Source organism: Taeniopygia guttata, chromosome 9 (assembly GCF_048771995.1).
Source record: "Taeniopygia guttata chromosome 9, bTaeGut7.mat, whole genome shotgun sequence".
In the NCBI taxonomy this organism is placed as follows: domain Eukaryota; kingdom Metazoa; phylum Chordata; class Aves; order Passeriformes; family Estrildidae; genus Taeniopygia; species Taeniopygia guttata.
In genome coordinates, this window is record NC_133034.1 from 25,067,763 (window position 1) to 25,085,362 (window position 17,600).

A 17,600-nucleotide genomic window follows, 5' to 3' on the forward strand; every position below is an offset into this window, starting at 1 on the left:
GCAACGTGCCAATTCAGGGAAGCAAATTCAGGTTTTCAGAAGATCCAAGAAGCCATGCAGGTCCCCCATAGAACACACTGAACAACCTTCAAAAATAGAATAAAATAGAGACTGCAAAAACCTCTCTTTTAAGATAAGAACAGGCAATTGTACATGGAGTTAAAGGAGGGCAAAGCTGAAAATGGAAGTGTTTGTTTGCCATGCTCATGAACAAACCTTGAATTCATTGTTTGCAGCAACCTCTGGAGTAAGCAGAGGGGAAAAGGGAACTCAGCTAAGGGCACTTTTCCCATCACATAAATCCAGCAGTACAAGTGTTTGATGTCGTGATGCTAACCCATGTATTTCAGAATGTGAGAGATCACCTGATGAGATTTCATGTCCACTGCTCATTATTATTTCTGCAAAGACAGAAGGTGTCTTTGCTGGAGCTTTTTAACAGTATTATAAAAACAAACCAATCCAAAATGAACACGTAATACATGATTCTGTTATTCTGTGCCATATAATAATAAATGAGACCAATTCTTTGAATTTTACCCTCAGAGCCTGATGTTCTAATTAAGCTGGACAATTAACAACAGGATTTTCTTCCACCACCTTCATGTTCTTCCTCTTTTTCTCCACTTTCCCTCCCAGTCAGCTGCCTGGTGCTCCAGCAGGGTTCCAGACTCCTTGGAGTGACATTCCCTCCTTCTGACTGCACAAAACTCACCTTTTATTCAGGCCTGTTGAATCTTTTCACAGTAACAACCACAACTTTGGAGCTTTTAAAACCATTTTTTTCCCCCTGGGATTTTTGCTAGAAAAGATAAAAACTTCTCTTACCCAGAGTTTCCTTCTGCAGCTCACGGCACCGACTCTGGAGCTCGTTCCCCTGCTGAAGGGAAGTCTGGAGCTGCTGAGTTTTCAGCTCTACTGTGTCAGCCACCTCAGTGAGGTGTTTGACCTTCTCCTGGAGACACTCGTTCTCCCGCTGGGATTTTGCCAATCTTTGGTTCAATTTGGGTATTTCTGAGGAGGCAAAACAAACCCGTGTAGACTGTTACTATTTTATGTTAATCATGAACAAGAACATCAGAGTTTTAAAATAATATCAACAAAAATATTGTGGGGCTACATTGTTTTGATGTAGAAAGCTGGATTTGAGGATGGGTGTGATATTCCTGGTGTGGCACTAGTGTGAAGTGGGAAATGTTGGATGAGGGATACAGAGCCTGTGTAAGAAAGGCTCCACTCCTGCTTCCACACAGATCCTCTGTATATTGGGAGTACTACAACAAACAGAACAAGGAATACTCCAGAAAGAAGCCTTGAAATGTGTGGGTCCCTCTGAGGCTGAAGATGTCTGCAGAGACACATGCTGCCATTCCCTCCAGCCTGCAGCAGGGAGTGAGCCCAGGGAGAGAGGAACCCCCGGGACACAGGGAATCCTCGGGACACAGAGGAATGGGGACACAGAGGAATCCTCAGGACACAGAGGAATCCTCGGGACACAGAGGAATCCTCGGGACACAGAGGAATCCTCAGGACACAGAGGAATCCCAGGGACACAGAGGAATCCTCGGGACACAGAGGAATCCTCAGGACACAGAGGAATCCCCAGGACACAGAGGAATGGGGACACAGAGGAATCCCCGGGACACAGAGGAATGAGGACACAGAGGAATCCTCAGGACACAGAGGAATGGGGACACAGAGGAATCCCAGGACACAGAGGAATCCCCGGGACACAGAGGAATGGGGACACAGAGGAATCCTCAGGACACAGAGGAATCCCAGGGACACAGAGGAATCCCCGGGACACAGAGGAATGGGGACACAGAGGAATCCCCAGGACACAGAGGAATGGGGACACAGAGGAAAGGGGACACAGAGGAATCCCCAGGACACAGAGGAATCCCCAGGACACAGAGGAATCTCCAGGACACAGAGGAATCCCCAGGACACAGAGGAATGGGGACACAGAGGAAAGGGGACACAGAGGAATCCTCAGGACACAGAGGAATCCTCAGGACACAGAGGAATCCCCAGGACACAGAGGAATCCTCAGGACACAGAGGAATGGGGACACAGAGGAATCCCCGGGACACAGAGGAATGGGGACACAGAGGAATCCCCGGGACACAGAGGAATCCTCAGGACACAGAGGAATCCTCAGGACACAGAGGAATGAGGACACAGAGGAATCCTCAGGACACAGAGGAATTGGGACACAGAGGAATCCCAGGGACACAGAGGAATCCCCAGGACACAGAGGAATGGGGACACAAAGGAATCCTCAGGACTCAGAGGGATCCCAGGGACACAGAGGAATCCTCAGGACACAGAGGAATCCCCGGGACACAGAGGAATCCCCGGGACACAGAGGGATCCCCGGGACACAGAGGAATCCCCGGGACACAGAGGGATCCCCGGGACACAGAGGGATCCCCGGGACACAGAGGAATGGGGACACAAAGGAATCCTCAGGACTCAGAGGAATCCCAGGGACACAGAGGAATCCCAGGGACACAGAGGAATCCCCAGGACACAGAGGAATTGGGACACAGAGGAATCCCAGGGACACAGAGGAATCCCAGGGACACAGAGGAATCCCAGGGACACAGGAACCTTCCTGTGTCCCACAGACACTGCAGCTCACTGCTCCTACAGGAGGGAGGCTCAGGGAGGGATGCTCTGGGCTCACATCTGCAGCAGGCCCAGGGCCCCCAGCTCCTGCTGGTGCTGCCTCAGTGTCTCAGTGGGTTCATCCCCTCCAGGCACAGCTTCCCCCAGAGCCCTTCCCAGTGGGAACAAAGCAATCATTGAGGAATTCACTGCTCACAGCCCACTGGGCAGCTGCTGTGCCAAACAGCTCCAGGAACAAAGGTTTCACCGGAGCTGTGGATCTGCACCGGAGCTCACAGGGATGGGGGAGGTGGAGATGCACAGCCCCCAGCCTGCCCTCACAGCCCTGACCAAAGTGACCCCCAGAGCTTAATCTGGTTAATCTGGGATCTTTGGGTTGTCCTGTGCATGGCCAGGACTGGAGTTGATCCTTGTGGATCCTCCCCAACTCAGGATATTCTGTGATTCAGTGAAACAGCAGCTCATCCACACTGACAAACTCTAGGAAAGGAATATGTCTGATTACTATTTCTGAAGGCCTTGCTGGTCCTGCACTCAAAGTGAGACCAATTCTTTGAATTTTACTCTCAGAGCCTGATGTTCTACTTCAGCTGGACAATGAACAGCAGGATTGTATCCCACCAGCTTCATGATTTTCCTCTTTTCCTTCACTTGCCCTCCCAGTCAGCTGGGAGGGAAGGGGTGCAGCCTGCCCAGTTTGGGGGGCAGCACTGCAGGACACTCCAGCAGCTCCCACAAGGATGCTGGACTACCTGGAGGATCCTTTTTTCTCTTGCCCAGAATGGTTGCAGGATGATTTACCTGTCAGAGCTTCTTTGCTCATGGCTTTTATTTGCCGAAAAATTTCTTCCTTCATGGCAGCAAAGTTCTCCATGTTGGTGGATATGACCTCTTTAATACTGTCTAATTCACTTCTAATGAAAGGGAACAGTGAGACAGCCTTGTTCAGGGTGGAGCAATGGTGTTCCAAGGTAGTTCTGCAAGAAAGGAAATACACCAGATGTATATTTATAAATTATTCTATAAATACAACTTGGGAATTAAACTAAGCTTGACTACTACTTTCCCATTATCTGATAATTTATACTGCATTGGGTTACAATAACTAAGTGTATGAAATCTGCTGTGTATTGAGTATGTGTATAATAAGTTTCCCCATCTAAATGTTTAGAGCTTTTATATATAAATGAAGAAAACTGGGTTTGTTTCATCATTTCAAAATCCTGTACAGGAAATTGTACAATCATTTTAAATTGAGAAATCAGAGTAATCATGTTTAAATGACTGTATGCCCAGGTTTATGGTGAATCTTTATAAACAATAGATATGTAAGAAATAGAGCATTTCCAACATCAGCATTTCTTTTTGGGTTCTCACCTGAGCACCTGTGACTGCTTGTAGGCAGCTTCCTTCTCCTCCTGGAAATACTGCAAATCAGATTTCACAGTTTTCATCTCTTCCTGCTTGGTTTTAAGTTCCACTGTCAGGGTTTTTATCCTACAGATGTAAATAAAATGATCAGAATTGTTTGCAGCAATAATTAACCTCCAACTTTGGTTTCAGCTTTCTCAGGGCAGGAGCCAGCTCTGCGCTGGCCTCAGGCACAGCAAACACCCCCAGAACCATCCCCCAAGGTGTTCTTCACCTCTGCCACTTACCTCGGGAACTTTTCTTTGCAGCACCAGTTTGTTTTTCAGGCACAGCTACCCCAGTGTAAATAAACACAGTTTAAACATTGCTCTTTCAACAATTCAGCATTTGCTCCCATAATTGTCAGGAAATGAATGGAACTGCACAGGAATAAAAGAGCTGAATCCAATTGCCTTCCTGTGGTACACTGAGGAACAATCCCACACAGCACATCAGCCCCAGCTGTTTTCTGTAGATAACCATCCTAGAGCAGCCTTCCAGCCCCAAAAATACCACTCCAGTGACAAGCAACTGTTAAAAACCAGCCCCTGTTTAAGCTTTCAACACCTACTGCTCACACAGAGAAAATGATCTATTAGTCTGGGGTGACTCACTGCCACAAGTAAATAAGTAATGTTTGAATAGACAAGAATTTTACAAAACCAGAGGCTGGCAGAAGCACTACACCAGCCTTGGCTTCCATTTTAAACAGCAGAAGAGAATGAAAATGATGTATGCTGAAAATACGTAAAAATTAAACCAAACTATAGCAGTGCATTAGTTACTGTTATCACACAGATCAGCACCAAAATGCACCTTTAAAAAACATTAGTCCTGGTTAAGAAACCTGGATCCACAGACAAAAAAGCTGAACTAACATCTGGGGGTTAAAAAGCAAGTTTTTGGGCCTCAATTGTGATCCCTGAAACAAAAAAAAAAAAAAAAAATTGAAGACATTCCTGGCATTACATTTTTAGGAAATTTTACCCATTGCTACCTGCAAATTTCCAGTAGGTGGAGAGCAGGAGGGAGAGATAAAATCTGTTGGATTGTAGTTGGCAGCAGACCTGTTGTCACTCACAAGAAAATGTCCATTCCCTAAACAGCCACAGGAATTCAAATCTATGTTTGCAGCTAAGGAAAAAAGCAAAGCAGTGATTTATCACTGACCAATAACACATCCAAACTCTGGGAGTCAGGGAGAGCTAGATGCTCATTTTCCATTCTTCTTCTAGAAGGGGGCGTATTTGAAGATCTTTTGGATTAAAAAGAAACTGGTAAATAAGGAAAGACACTTTTTCTTCCTCTTTCCATTCCAGAGCTGACATTAAAGGGATGTTTCCAGCATGTCCTGGTCAGTCACACACTAAAGAACCTGTGGAAAAGGCAAGGCAGTGCACTCTGCTGTTACCATCACAAGGAAGCAAAATAAACAGGTTATTTTGGGGCTTTTTAGCACACAGGAAGAGTCCAGTGGATGGTTAAAAGCTGGCATTTAGGGAATGGAGGGAACACGGTGATCTCAGCCCATCACACAGTGAGAATTCCCAGCCATGCCCGCATCCCCCCCGTGCTCCCAGGGCACAGGAGAGGAACAGCCCGAGGAAAGCAGCAGGAACACACTCAGAATCACTGTCCTGAAGCAGAGAGGAGCTCTGGGGGTGCTCGGGGGTGCTCGGGGGATTGCAGGTGTTCCCCAGCACAGAACCATCCCTGCCCAGCACAGGAACCATCCCAGCACAGGAACCATCCCTGCCCAGCACAGGAACCATCCCTGCCCAGCACAGGAACCATCCCTGCCCTGCACAGGAACCATCCCTGCCCAGCACAGAACCATCCCTGCCCTGCACAGGAACCATCCCTGCCCTGCTCAGAACCATCCCTGCCCTGCATGGGAACCATCCCTGCCCAGCACAGGAACCATCCCTGCCCAGCACAGAACCATCCCTGCCCAGCACAGAACCATCCCTGCCCAGAACAGGAACCATCCCTGCACAGGAACCATCCCAGCACAGGAACCATCCCTGCCCTGCACAGGAACCATCCCTGCCCTGCTCAGGAACCATCCCTGCCCAGCACAGGAACCATCCCTGCCCAGCACAGAACCATCCCTGCCCTGCACAGAACCATCCCTGCACAGCACAGGAACCATCCCAGCACAGGAACCATCCCTGCCCTGCACAGGAACCATCCCTGCCCTGCTCAGGAACCATCCCTGCCCAGCACAGAACCATCCCTGCACAGAACCATCCCTGCCCAGCACAGGAACCATCCCTGCCCTGCACATCCCGCTGGGATGGAGCAGCACTGGCACTGCCAGCAAGGACAGCATGCACACGGGAGCCTGGAACACTCTGTCCAGGAAAAAAAGCTCCACCCCAGCATTTTCACTGCCATGAAACTTTGGAGCTGCTCACTTTCATTTCACAGCTGGGAGCTGCTCATTTTCAGTTCACAAAGCGGTGAAGTCACCACCCCTGGAAGCATTCAAGGCATGTGTGCATATGGATTTACAGCTATTTTACATTTCCTACACTGAATCTTGCTAATTCAATTAGTAATAATTCGATTAACTATCAAGACTGAAGGGATTCTAACACAGAATAAGCTGAGTGGGATCGGTGCAGTTGGTTCCCCTCCTCCTGCCAGCATCCCAAAGGAAAGGTAACTGAGGACAGGCAAATTCCAGGTGCCTTTCAAGGTTATACCTGAACCTGGAGGGAACAGAAACCTGAAACAGTCTGTAGCTGATAAGAGATTCAATCCCTTGGTCTAGCAGAGATAAAAGTAAGAAAAAGGCATGTTTGGCTTCTGGGAGCAGTGATTTGTCAGCCTGGCCAGACCCAGGATGTTGAAGAGTTTATACCACAGCACAGGGCAGTCAGAGAGGCCCAGGACAGCAAGGAGATAAGGAATATTCAGCCAAGTTTCTTAACAAGGCACAAGGGTTGATTTATGGCTGGAATGGAAACCTACTGCAAGTACTCCGTTTGATTTCAGCAGCTTTTAAATCAAGTGGAGCCTTAGGGGGGAAAAGTGCAGAGATAAAAATTTTATTAACTGTTCCAGCTTTACTACAAAAAGTCAGCCTGATGAAAATTTAAAGTTTAGCTCTGGCAAATGATCCTCGACAAGAAGAATGTGCTGTCAGTGCATTTGCTCACACACTGCCACCAGAGCTGCCACCCAGGGTCATTAAGGGGACAAGGAGCAAACAAGCTTTAAAAATAGATGTTAAACCACAGAAAATATTAAATATTGGGAAGGAGGTGTGGAAGATGTTAAATTTAAAGGAAAAATATATTGCAAGAAATATGAGTAATTTACAAGATAAATGCATTTTGCTCACTTTTCCGGGAACTTGTGATCTAAAAAGAATCTTTTATTAATAATATTAGCATGCAAAACCCTAACTAAATCCATTAATTAAGTTAATTTTTAAACAGTATTTGAGTGATTCTCCCAAAAAAGCAGGTTTCCAAAGTATTTCAATCCAATCTCAAGACCACCTTCAGCTCTAGATCCCTTGGTGTGAGGCAGTCACACAAGGAACGCTCCTCCTGGGAATCCCAAAAGTCAAACTGAGCTGATAATTAAAATTAGAACCTCATCCTTGCAAAAAATTTCTGTCTGTTTGAGTCAGATGAGCAAAAGGTTACCCTGGAGCTTCTGTTAGCCTCAATCCATCAGTAGAAAACTCAAGCAAACAGCATTTTTATAAAGTATCTTTTATTAATTGACTAAAAACATCAATTATTTATAGTCCTACTATAATCAATTAATGGAATATAACAATAGATTCCAAAATATGTGCATAGAAAAGGATACAAACCCTGTAAATATAAGCTGAAAGAACACACTTAAAGCTCCTAACTGTGCCCTGAAAATCCAAATGTGGCTCTGAGATCTATCAATAATTACTGGAGTTTTATGGTACAAAACTTCCCCTTTAACTGGGGCCTTCCCATCTCTGTAAGGATTGGAAACCTCCTGTTTGTGAAGCAAAATGCCCCTGGCAGTTCCCAAACTGCTCCTCATTGCTTTGGGGTTCTGTACCAGCCCTGCAGAGAGGGAATCCTGAGACTGCCAGGGAAAAACACTGGGAATTCTGTATTGTGAGACAGTCAGCCCAAATTTCAGACCTGTGGAAGTCCCAATTTCATTGGGAACATTAGAGATTTATGACAAGATGAGATATTCATCAATTCCCTTGGGGAGTGTGTGCAGGGGAAATCCCTCTGAGTGCCTTCTGGCCTTTCCTTCACCTTCCACATACTGACCACTTCTAAACTGCTCAGGAATTCTGAACCTGCACCCACAGGACACCAGGAAAGATGATTTAAATCAAGTATTACAGTGCATATGGGCCATCTGAGAAACGAAAGACAAATGTTATTTGTATTTGAAGCTGCTTTGGGCTGAAATTCCCTGCCACACACAGGAGAGGATCACCAGAGGAGATGATGAGCTCTGACCTTTCGGTTTTGGATTCGCTCTCAGCCTGGCAGCGCTCAAGGTCGTGGTGGAGAGCCTGCAATTCTGCCTGAAGCCTCTGCTCCCGTTCCAGACTTCCCTTATAAACTTTAATCTCCTTCTCCATGGCTCTGACTTTGTCTTCCATCACCTTGAACTCGTGCAGTGTCAGGTAGCTGACTCCACAGTACTTGCACACTGTCTGCTCCCGGGACATCTGCAAGGAGAGAAAATGCCTCAGATTGCCTCACAGAAACAGGTTCCACTAGAAAAAACCTCAGTCACTCTAAGAAATAATAATAAATCCAAACAATTCAAACAATTTGCTGCTCTGGAACATTTCAGATCAGATGATGTTATTGCTTTAACAAATAAAGACAAAAATTTTCATTAGCAAACCCCAGCTAGAGCAGCACTTTTCCTTCCTGGCAACTTCCCAAGATACATCAATTTGATATGTGGGAACTCCCACTGAAATGCTAAAGTACTTCTGAGTTAGGTTGGAGGTATTCATGGAAAATGAAATGAAATGTGTTTTGTAAAGCTATTTCATTAATGAATCTGGGGTTACCAGATAAATGTTATTTCTGTGGGTTTCCAACAACTCACATCCAAGTGAAGGAAGCAAGATGAGGGAGAGTGAATAAAGTGATGCAATCCACAATCTTCACACAAACAATTCCTGAGTGCTGCTGCTGTGGTGTCCATGGCACTGGGGTGCTGTGGAATCTGCAGCCCCTTTGCCAGGAATGAAGGACTCAGGACTGATTACAAAACACAGAGCATGTAACACCCATCCAATGGAAAGGCCACTTATTAAACTGGGAAACAGACTTTTCCAACACATCCACTTATTAACCTTGAAGCAGGGAACACGCAAGCACCTGCTCAAACAGTTCAAGTCCAATTAAGAAACTTTGTTTTTACAGAAGAAGAAAAAAAAAAAAAGAGATGTTTAGAGACTTTGGGATAAACAGAAAGAAACCCTATCCAGAGGAAAGAAAAGAGCTTTCCAAAAATATAAATTAAAGACTCATACAACAACCTTTTGGAATTTAAATATAGATTGATATAAACAGTGTTTCAGGGTGCCCTGGTCAAGCTTTATTTCCCCATTTCTTAATGTTGCCCCAGTTTAAACCCCCCCTGGTTACAGCTACTCTGAAGGAGCTGAAAATACAAGTTTATTTTTCCTGGCAGCTGCAGTCTGTGCTTGGAAACCTGAAACTGTTCTTCAGGATAAGTACCCCAAAGTTCCAAAGCACTGGAAAAGGACAAAACGAGCTGTGCAGGGAGCACAGGAGGGGGTTTTATCACAGAGAGGACACGGTGCTCTGCGCAGCACAGCCACTGCTGCTGCTCGCACAAACAGCTGAGAACTTTCACTGCTTCTCCCATCAAAAACAAGATAGAATCTCCAGGGGTCTGAACTGAAAAGGGTTTGTGCAAGTACCAAAACTTCTTCATTTTCAAAGTCAGTTTTGTTACTGAATTTCAAAATAAATGAAGTCATAGAACAACAAATACTCCCTGTCTGGGCTCAGCTGGAAGTGCTCTGCTTCCCATCCATTCCTCAGGTGAAATGAAAATCTGGGAGGATTTCTGATCAGGTTGGATTTTTACAGTATTTGCTACAGAGTTTAAAAAAGCACAGTATAGGAGAGGCTGTGTAAATCAGGACCTTGCTCTGCACATTAATAATTACCCTGCAAGCACTGCAATAAGTGTACAGATTGAACAGCTTCCAAATATCCACCTTAATACATGGAACAGTTCCCTGACACCGGGAATGGATTTGGCACACGTTGAGTGATGCCAGCCACACCTCTTTTAAACCCAGCACATCTGTCCAGGACAGATTAAAATTAACAGGACCCAGATCAAAGTGAATAGAGCAAGGAAGGCACTGACCTGATTCCCCATCCTAAATCCAAGCTCCTCTCTCATGGAATCACAGAAGGGTTTGGGTTGGAAGGATCTTAAAGCCCACCTAGTCCCATCCCTGCCATGGCAGGGACATTTCCAATATCCCATCTATCCCTGCCCCTGGCAGCCTCATAAATAAATGCTTTTCCATTCCATTTATCTAGCTCCACTAGACCTTGTCTCTTAGACACCAAAGCTGACCAACCATTTCACTAAATCTGTAGGAAACAAACTCATCAGTTTTTATGCTTACAAATTACCTCTTCTGGAACAGTGAGATTGCTGAGTAACCACTAAGGATGCGTACCAAATACAAATTCATGGTTTCAGATTTCATTTTTCACTGTTTCCATTTGATAAAAACACTGTTGCCATTTCAACTTCAAAGCAGGAAAAAATCAGGGGAAAAACAGCTTGGAAGGAATAGAAAAGGAAACTGTCAGAGCTCTGAGTAGAAAGGGGACTTGCGTGTCCTGAGTGAGCACTGAGGACAAGCAGTGAACAGAAAAAATCAATTAGAAATTAAAAAAACAGTTTTGCTGAGGACAAAGTGCTTGATCTGGGAAGATATTTATCCATAAGACTTTGAACTGCAGTTGTGAGTGATGCACAGATGCTGTAAAGCATCTGGGGGAACAGTTTCCACTCTGCAGTTGGTTTTGGAAGGAAATATTATCCCCTGGTTACAAAGATTTCTTTAGCTACCAAGGCAAGGGGAGGCCTGAGCCAAGAGGGATAATCACTCAAATTACATCTGTCTGACTCAGTTTCATCTGTAGAGCATAAGCTGTAAGGAAAAAAAGAAAAGAAATTGGTGGTCTGGACCATTTTTAGCCTTTTGAATGATGAGACAGGAATTTGTACCACTCGAACTTGACCAAATAACTCCAGGGTGTGTCAGGTCGTGCACCACCACCCCTCTCCTCTGGAATTTCACATTCCAGCCACAAACACCCCACGATGGAGAGCTGGATTCCTGTCTGGAAGAGTGAGCTCCTCTCTCATTTGGCAGGGCTTTGACATCACAGCACCCAGCAGACGGATCACTCAGCACAGAACCCTAAAAAAGTCCTGCAGGAGCATCGAGGGCACCATCCCACAGCACCCACACCCCCAACATCCACAGGGCTGATAAATCCCTGCGGGGATGGGGACCCCACACTGCCCTGGGTAGCTGGGCCAGGCTGGATAGCCCTTTCCATGGAGAAATTCCTCACAACACCCTGTGCTCCTTGGTCCACAGCTCCTGGTGCATCTGTCAGGACTGAGATTGCTTCAGCAAGGACTGCTCAAAACAAAAAAACTCTGTATTTGTCCAAATTAAACTTGTAGCTGAAAACATAAAAGTCAAGAAACAAAGAAATCCTTACACTGCAGCTGGGTGGTCTTAAAGTATTTCTGTATGTTGATTTATTCTACCTTATTACCCAATTTTACTTTCTTTTTTGTTTCACTCCTCTCTCACATTATTTTCATGTCTCTCATCCTGGGTGTCCCTCTTCTGACACATCAGTCAATCCCTATTGCACAAAAAGAAATGATGACTCAAACCACACCACTGATTCTTGGGGAAGAAAGGGGAATCTTTTTGATGTATATGCAAAATGAGGAGGTAGCAGATCGAAATTTATATTTGCCTTAGTCAAAGGAAGATTTTTAAAAGGCCTCAGTGGAAACTTCACTTCTTTTAAAAGAAAAAAAAGTGTATTATGAGCCAAGTTTTCAATCAGCATCTACCCCAAAGCAATACAGATGGTTCTGCTGAGCCACGCTGTTCACATCATTATTTGCTCTCTGCCCGTAAAATCACAGTTGCAAAATAAAAAATGAACACATGAACAGCAGGCTGGGAGTAAAACCAGAAAGTTGCTTCATTCAAAACATCCCTGGGATAATCCCTGTGTCACGCAGGAAGGAACCCCGGGAGCTCAGGTAGCTGAAGGCACTGCAGCCTGGAGGAAGCAGAAGGATGAATCCCAAGGGATTCTCACACTCACAGAGCCTGCAGAGCCCAGCCCAGGGCCAGCACCCCTTCCTGGGCTCCCCAGCTTCCCTGGGATGTGGCAGGGCACATTCCAGCGGAGAACTCAGCCGAGGGTGCCACAAAGCATCTGCTGACGAAACACAGCACACAGAGGATGATTTAGCCCATTGTTATCCAGACCTTTGCCCCAGGAACTCTCTGCAGCCAGGTGTGACTGTCAGGAAGCCCCTCCTGGCTGCACCCCACCAGTGGGAGTGAGGAGATTCCAGTCCCTCCAGTTGCCAGCAGCACGCTTGGACACCGGCTGCAGAAAGGTTGGCTGGAGTGAGCACAGCCCTGGATTTGTGAGGAAACCTTGGATGTAGAGAACACAGCCCTGGGCTGATGAGAAAAGCTTGGCTGTAGTGCCCAGAGAGGGTGTGGAGTGTCCCTCAGTGGAGAAGCATCTGGATACAATCCCTGGCAGTGCCCACGGCCAGGCTGGACACGGGGGTTTGGAGTCACCTGGGACAGGGGAAGGTGTCCCTGCCCATGGCACTTTGGGGTCCCTTCCAACCCAAACCATTCCAGGATTTTCTCCCATTTCCAGAGCACACCCAGAACACACTCACAGCAGGAACCTGACACCTCAACACCATAAAACACCACAAATTCCACAGCCCAGTGCTGAAAACCTCACTGAGCACTGGAGCAGCTTGGGGACATCACCTCCAGGAGAATCCTGGAGGTGGGGGCCTGAAGATGCTGAAAAGGGCTCTGCCATTCCACCACACTTATCTGGAGGGCACAAACTGGAAACTTATCTGCTTTTAAATCCCTGCTGGTGCCAAAGCAGCACATCCCAAACACAGAGCTGTGCTGTCCTGGAGGACGGGACAGGCCCGTGGGCTCCCAACCACAGCTGGAACTGCGTGTTCCCGAAGTTCTCCCAGGAAAACCCCAACGCTGGGCTCACAGAGAGCAGGAGAAGGGAAAGCTGAGGTGATGTGCTCATACAGGGCCCATCCTGTGCCCCATCTATAGCACACGTGGGAGAGGCACTGAGTACCCGCTGGCTGCTTGTGGTGTACCCGATACTCTGGGGACACCACAGGACGTTCTGTCCTCATGGGGAACAGCCTCGGGCTTCCTGCCCGGCCTGAGCTCCTCAGCTCCTGCACTGAGACAACTCTCAATCTGAGGGTATCTTAGCCCCATTCGCTTTATGATTTACGGTAACAAAGCTTATTATCTTTTTTTCTGCCAAATAAAGCATGAAATTAAATATAAATGCGTTTGCTGCTGTAAGGACTTGGGCCATTCTGTTGTTGTTCTGTTTCCTGTTTTGGGGAGATCCTCAGTGCAAAGTTGCATCTTCCCTTCTACTTCCCTGCCACAAAGTCCAAAGGCACAAAAAAAATTCATCTACCACTGGCAACAAGCAACTTTTATATTTCACAAGGTGAAATATAAAAGCTCTAAGGAAAAATTAAGCCAAAATAAAACATTAACCAAGCAACAAAACCAGAAGTCCCCAAAAATACACATCCATGACATTGGAATCACGGAAACACTAACTCCCTAACTTGTGACACCTCTCAGGCTCAGTTTGCTTGCAGAAATTCTATGTAAATACATTAAAATAGGCATTAAAAACCACTGATTTCCATCTTTACTAACAATTAGTTTCCAATAAGTATGGGACTATAAATACAAAAGAATACTATAAACTTTAATAATGGACAAGTAGATGTTTTCTTCCGCTATTGATTTTGGTTTTTTCATTTAGCACCCTTCTTGCAATGAATGAGAATGCAATGTTGCGAAAGTTGTGTGAGAGCAGAAGAAGGAACGAGAGACAGAAGAAAGCACGAACACGTAAAAGTTTTCACACACTTCTCTGAGGCAAAATTGATCAGAACGTGAAGAACCAAAGTCCCTTAACAAAATGCCGAGAAATCTCCTTCCCTCTAGACTAAAACTTCCTTTAAAATAAAATCGTGATAAGCAGCTTGTGCAGCTCCAAGGGGAGGAACAACGAGAGCTCTGCAGCCTGCCCTGTGAGGCAGCTCCTGAAGCCTCTGTGAGTAGCACAACTCAGCCTCCAGCATCCATCCATCCATCCATCTGTCCATCCATCCATCCGTCCATCCATCTGTCCATCCATCCATCCGTCCATCTGTTCCATCCCAGCGCCCAGCCAGGGAACACCCCTCACCCTGGGCAAAGGAGATCCCAAAGGAGAGGCTAGAAAATCTGGGCAGAGAATGTTCATCGTTCCTGGGAAGGGAGTGAGGACATGTGTGCAGGAAGGATGGGAGATACAAGGGCAGGAAATGGTGAGAATGACTGTAGTGCCTTGTAAGGATGCTGCAGCTCCAACACGAGCTGGCTGATGTGTTGGAGGATGTGTAAAACCCCGACACTTTCTCACCCCAAATTCCAGGCTGTCGCTGCCTTGGAGCTCACACGTGGCAGGAGGAGGATCCTGCATCTTCTGCACCAGACTTTTTGTTAAAGATGTACCCAGCACTGGTGGGATCTCCAGAGATTGCCTGCCCCATCCTCTACTTTGAGGGACAAGTTGAAGTGACAATCCCACTGGGAGAATTCCACAACGGCCTGGGAGAGCTGCTTCAGAGTTTTAGTTAACCAAAGCACATCCAGAAATGTGAGGAAAAGACTCATTTGCACCTGGAAATGAACCACCACCTCCTGTGTTCAGTTACTGTGCCCTCAGGTATTTTCCAGAATGAGCAAACCCAGCTCTATTATCCTTTCTTAGAAGATTTTAAAGCTCTTTACTATTTTTGCTCTTTTCTAAATTCCCATCAGTCACGTCATTATTTTTAAAGCCTGCAGCTCAGAACTGAAACCTCAACAGCCCTGAACAGAGGGACAACGAAGACCCAAGTTTCACATGTGATTCCTATTACAATTATTGAGATGTTAAAACTATTAATACAGTAACAGATTCTTTCTGTGTAGCATCCCTTTGTTCATATTATTCTGCTTATGACCTGATCACAGCCCTCGCTGTTAAGTCTGGCAAGGAGGTTATTATGGATTTTGTAGTGATGCCTTGGATTAATTTTAAATGACTTATTTTTCCCTAAGAATATGGAGTTTAATGCTGTTCCCAGAGTGCTCACACCCCTTCTCAACTGGCACCAGCATTTTCCTTACTGTAATCCAAGATCCTGGCTCAATAGTAACCAGCAGCCACTGACACTGCTGCTGACAGAATTCATGTCACTGTGTTTCTGTGCCTGCCCTGGCTGCTGCTCCCTCCTTGTGCCAGCATACGCCTAGCACATGGAGCAGGAACTGATCCCAACATAAAACAGGCTCAAGTGCCACCAAACTGCAGCTTGAAGTCATTATAGGAAATATTAAGCAGTAACCAGCTCCAGGAGGATTCCCTCATCCAACAGTTTGGTACAACCGTTTCTGTGAGTTTACACTGATTTTTGCTCACCGCTATCCCCCCGTTGGGGTTAAAAAACAACTGCTAAAAAAACAAACTTAGTGGGATCCTTCCTGCTACCGAAACAGCTGCTCATGAGTCTGAAAGTGTTCCACAGTTGCTTCCCTTCTATTTTTACGGCTAAGTATTCCTTTCCCCTTTCTTTGTCTATCATACCCATCCTTGATTTCTCAGAAATCATCTCAGAAATTGTCTGAACAACTTCCTGGACTAAGCCAGGGAGAATTTCTCCAGGCTGAGTACACAAAGCTTTTAAATGACTTGTCAATTATGAGCCGCAGAGCGAGGAATGAGGACAGCTGGGTGTTGTACTGCCAGAGTGAAAACCTGATAGTGTTACAGAAAGTGACTCGTGTTCCACTTGAGTGCAGCCTCCTCCTAAATTGAGCCATATAAATAAACAACAGCGGGGTTACGCCGGCAATCATCTGTCTCGCAAACAAAAGAACACGCAGAGACACGAGGGGAGAGGAAGGGGAATGTTCCGTCCCCGTGTGTGTTGATACTCCTCTGGAACATGTCATGCTCTGCAGTCCTTCCCAACTCCCAGCAGCAAAACACGCCAGAAAGGGGAAATCTGAGCCTCACCTGCAGTGACAGCCCCAGCACAGGGTGAGGTGTTCCCCAAAACTCACCTGCAGTGACAGCCACAGCACAGGGAGAGGTGCTCCCCAAAACTCACCTGCAGTGACAGCTCCGGCACAGGGCGAGGTGCTCCCCAAAACTCACCTGCAGTGACAGCCACAGCACAGGGCGAGGTGTTCCCCAAAACTCACCTGCAGTGACAGCCCTGGCACAGAGTGAGGTGTTCCCCAAAACTCACCTGCAGTGACAGCCCCAGTACAGGGCGAGGTGTTCCCCAAAACTCACCTGCAGTGACAGCCCTGAGGTGTTCCCCAAAACTCACCTGCAGTGACAGCCCCGGCACAGAGCGAGGTGTTCCCCAAAACTCACCTGCAGTGACAGCCCCGGCACAGGGCGAGGTGTTCCCCAAAACTCACCTGCAGTGACAGCCCTGAGGTGTTCCCCAAAACTCACCTGCAGTGACAGCCCCGGCACAGGGCGAGGTGCTCCCCAAAAATCACCTGCAGTGACAGCCCCAGCACAGACTCAGGTGTCCCTCTGCAGGGTTCCTATAGAATTACTGTAATTACACCGCACAAAGAGTGAGGAAACTCAACACCCAACCTTAACCCAGGACCAAAACGTACAGATAATGCACCGGTGCTCATAGGCCTGTACAACATCCCTGCAGGAGCTCTGCGTGCTGCGGTCTGGCATTTCCACAGCTCGTACCTTGCGGATCTCCTCGGGCAGCGCGTGGACGGGGCCGCGCCGCTCCATGGCCTCCCGCGGGCTCGGCGGCGGGCTCCGGGAGCGGCGGGGGCTGGGGGCTCGGGGGGCCCGGGGGGCTCGGGGGTCAGGGCCCGCCGGGGTCCCGGTATGGGGGGCCCGTGAGGGGCGGGGGGGGCGCGGCGGCCGCCGCCATTTTGTGGCCGCGGCGTCCGCCGTAACCGCGGCAACGGCGCGTGCGCGTCGCAGCGGCTGAGGGGAGGCGGCCGGGGCAGCGCGGCCCCGGAGCGCCGGGGTTAAATGCGCCCCAAAAACCCCCCTGACACCCCAAAGCCAGCCCCGACCTGTCAAAATCCTCCCTAGAGCCGCTTCTGACACCTCGAAGCCGGCCCCGACATCCCAAATTGGGCCTTTACA

General features: G+C 47.3%; 1 protein-coding gene across 2 annotated transcripts in view; it reads right to left on the reverse strand.

Moving 5' to 3' along the window:
* Positions 1–17,324, reverse strand: part of LEKR1 (leucine, glutamate and lysine rich 1) — a 34,738-nt gene extending 17,414 nt beyond the window's left edge. For both annotated transcript variants that reach the window (XM_030280276.4, XM_072933524.1), the window contains exons 1-5: positions 17,187–17,324; positions 8,517–8,731; positions 4,009–4,128; positions 3,433–3,608; positions 829–1,014 (exon numbers count right to left, since the gene is read on the reverse strand). In XM_030280276.4, coding sequence (XP_030136136.4) covers positions 829–1,014; positions 3,433–3,608; positions 4,009–4,128; positions 8,517–8,731; positions 17,187–17,234 — 745 coding nt within the window. In that variant the 5' untranslated portion in view covers positions 17,235–17,324. The remainder of the gene's footprint in view (positions 1–828; positions 1,015–3,432; positions 3,609–4,008; positions 4,129–8,516; positions 8,732–17,186) is intronic.
* Positions 17,325–17,600: the final 276 nt, after the last annotated feature.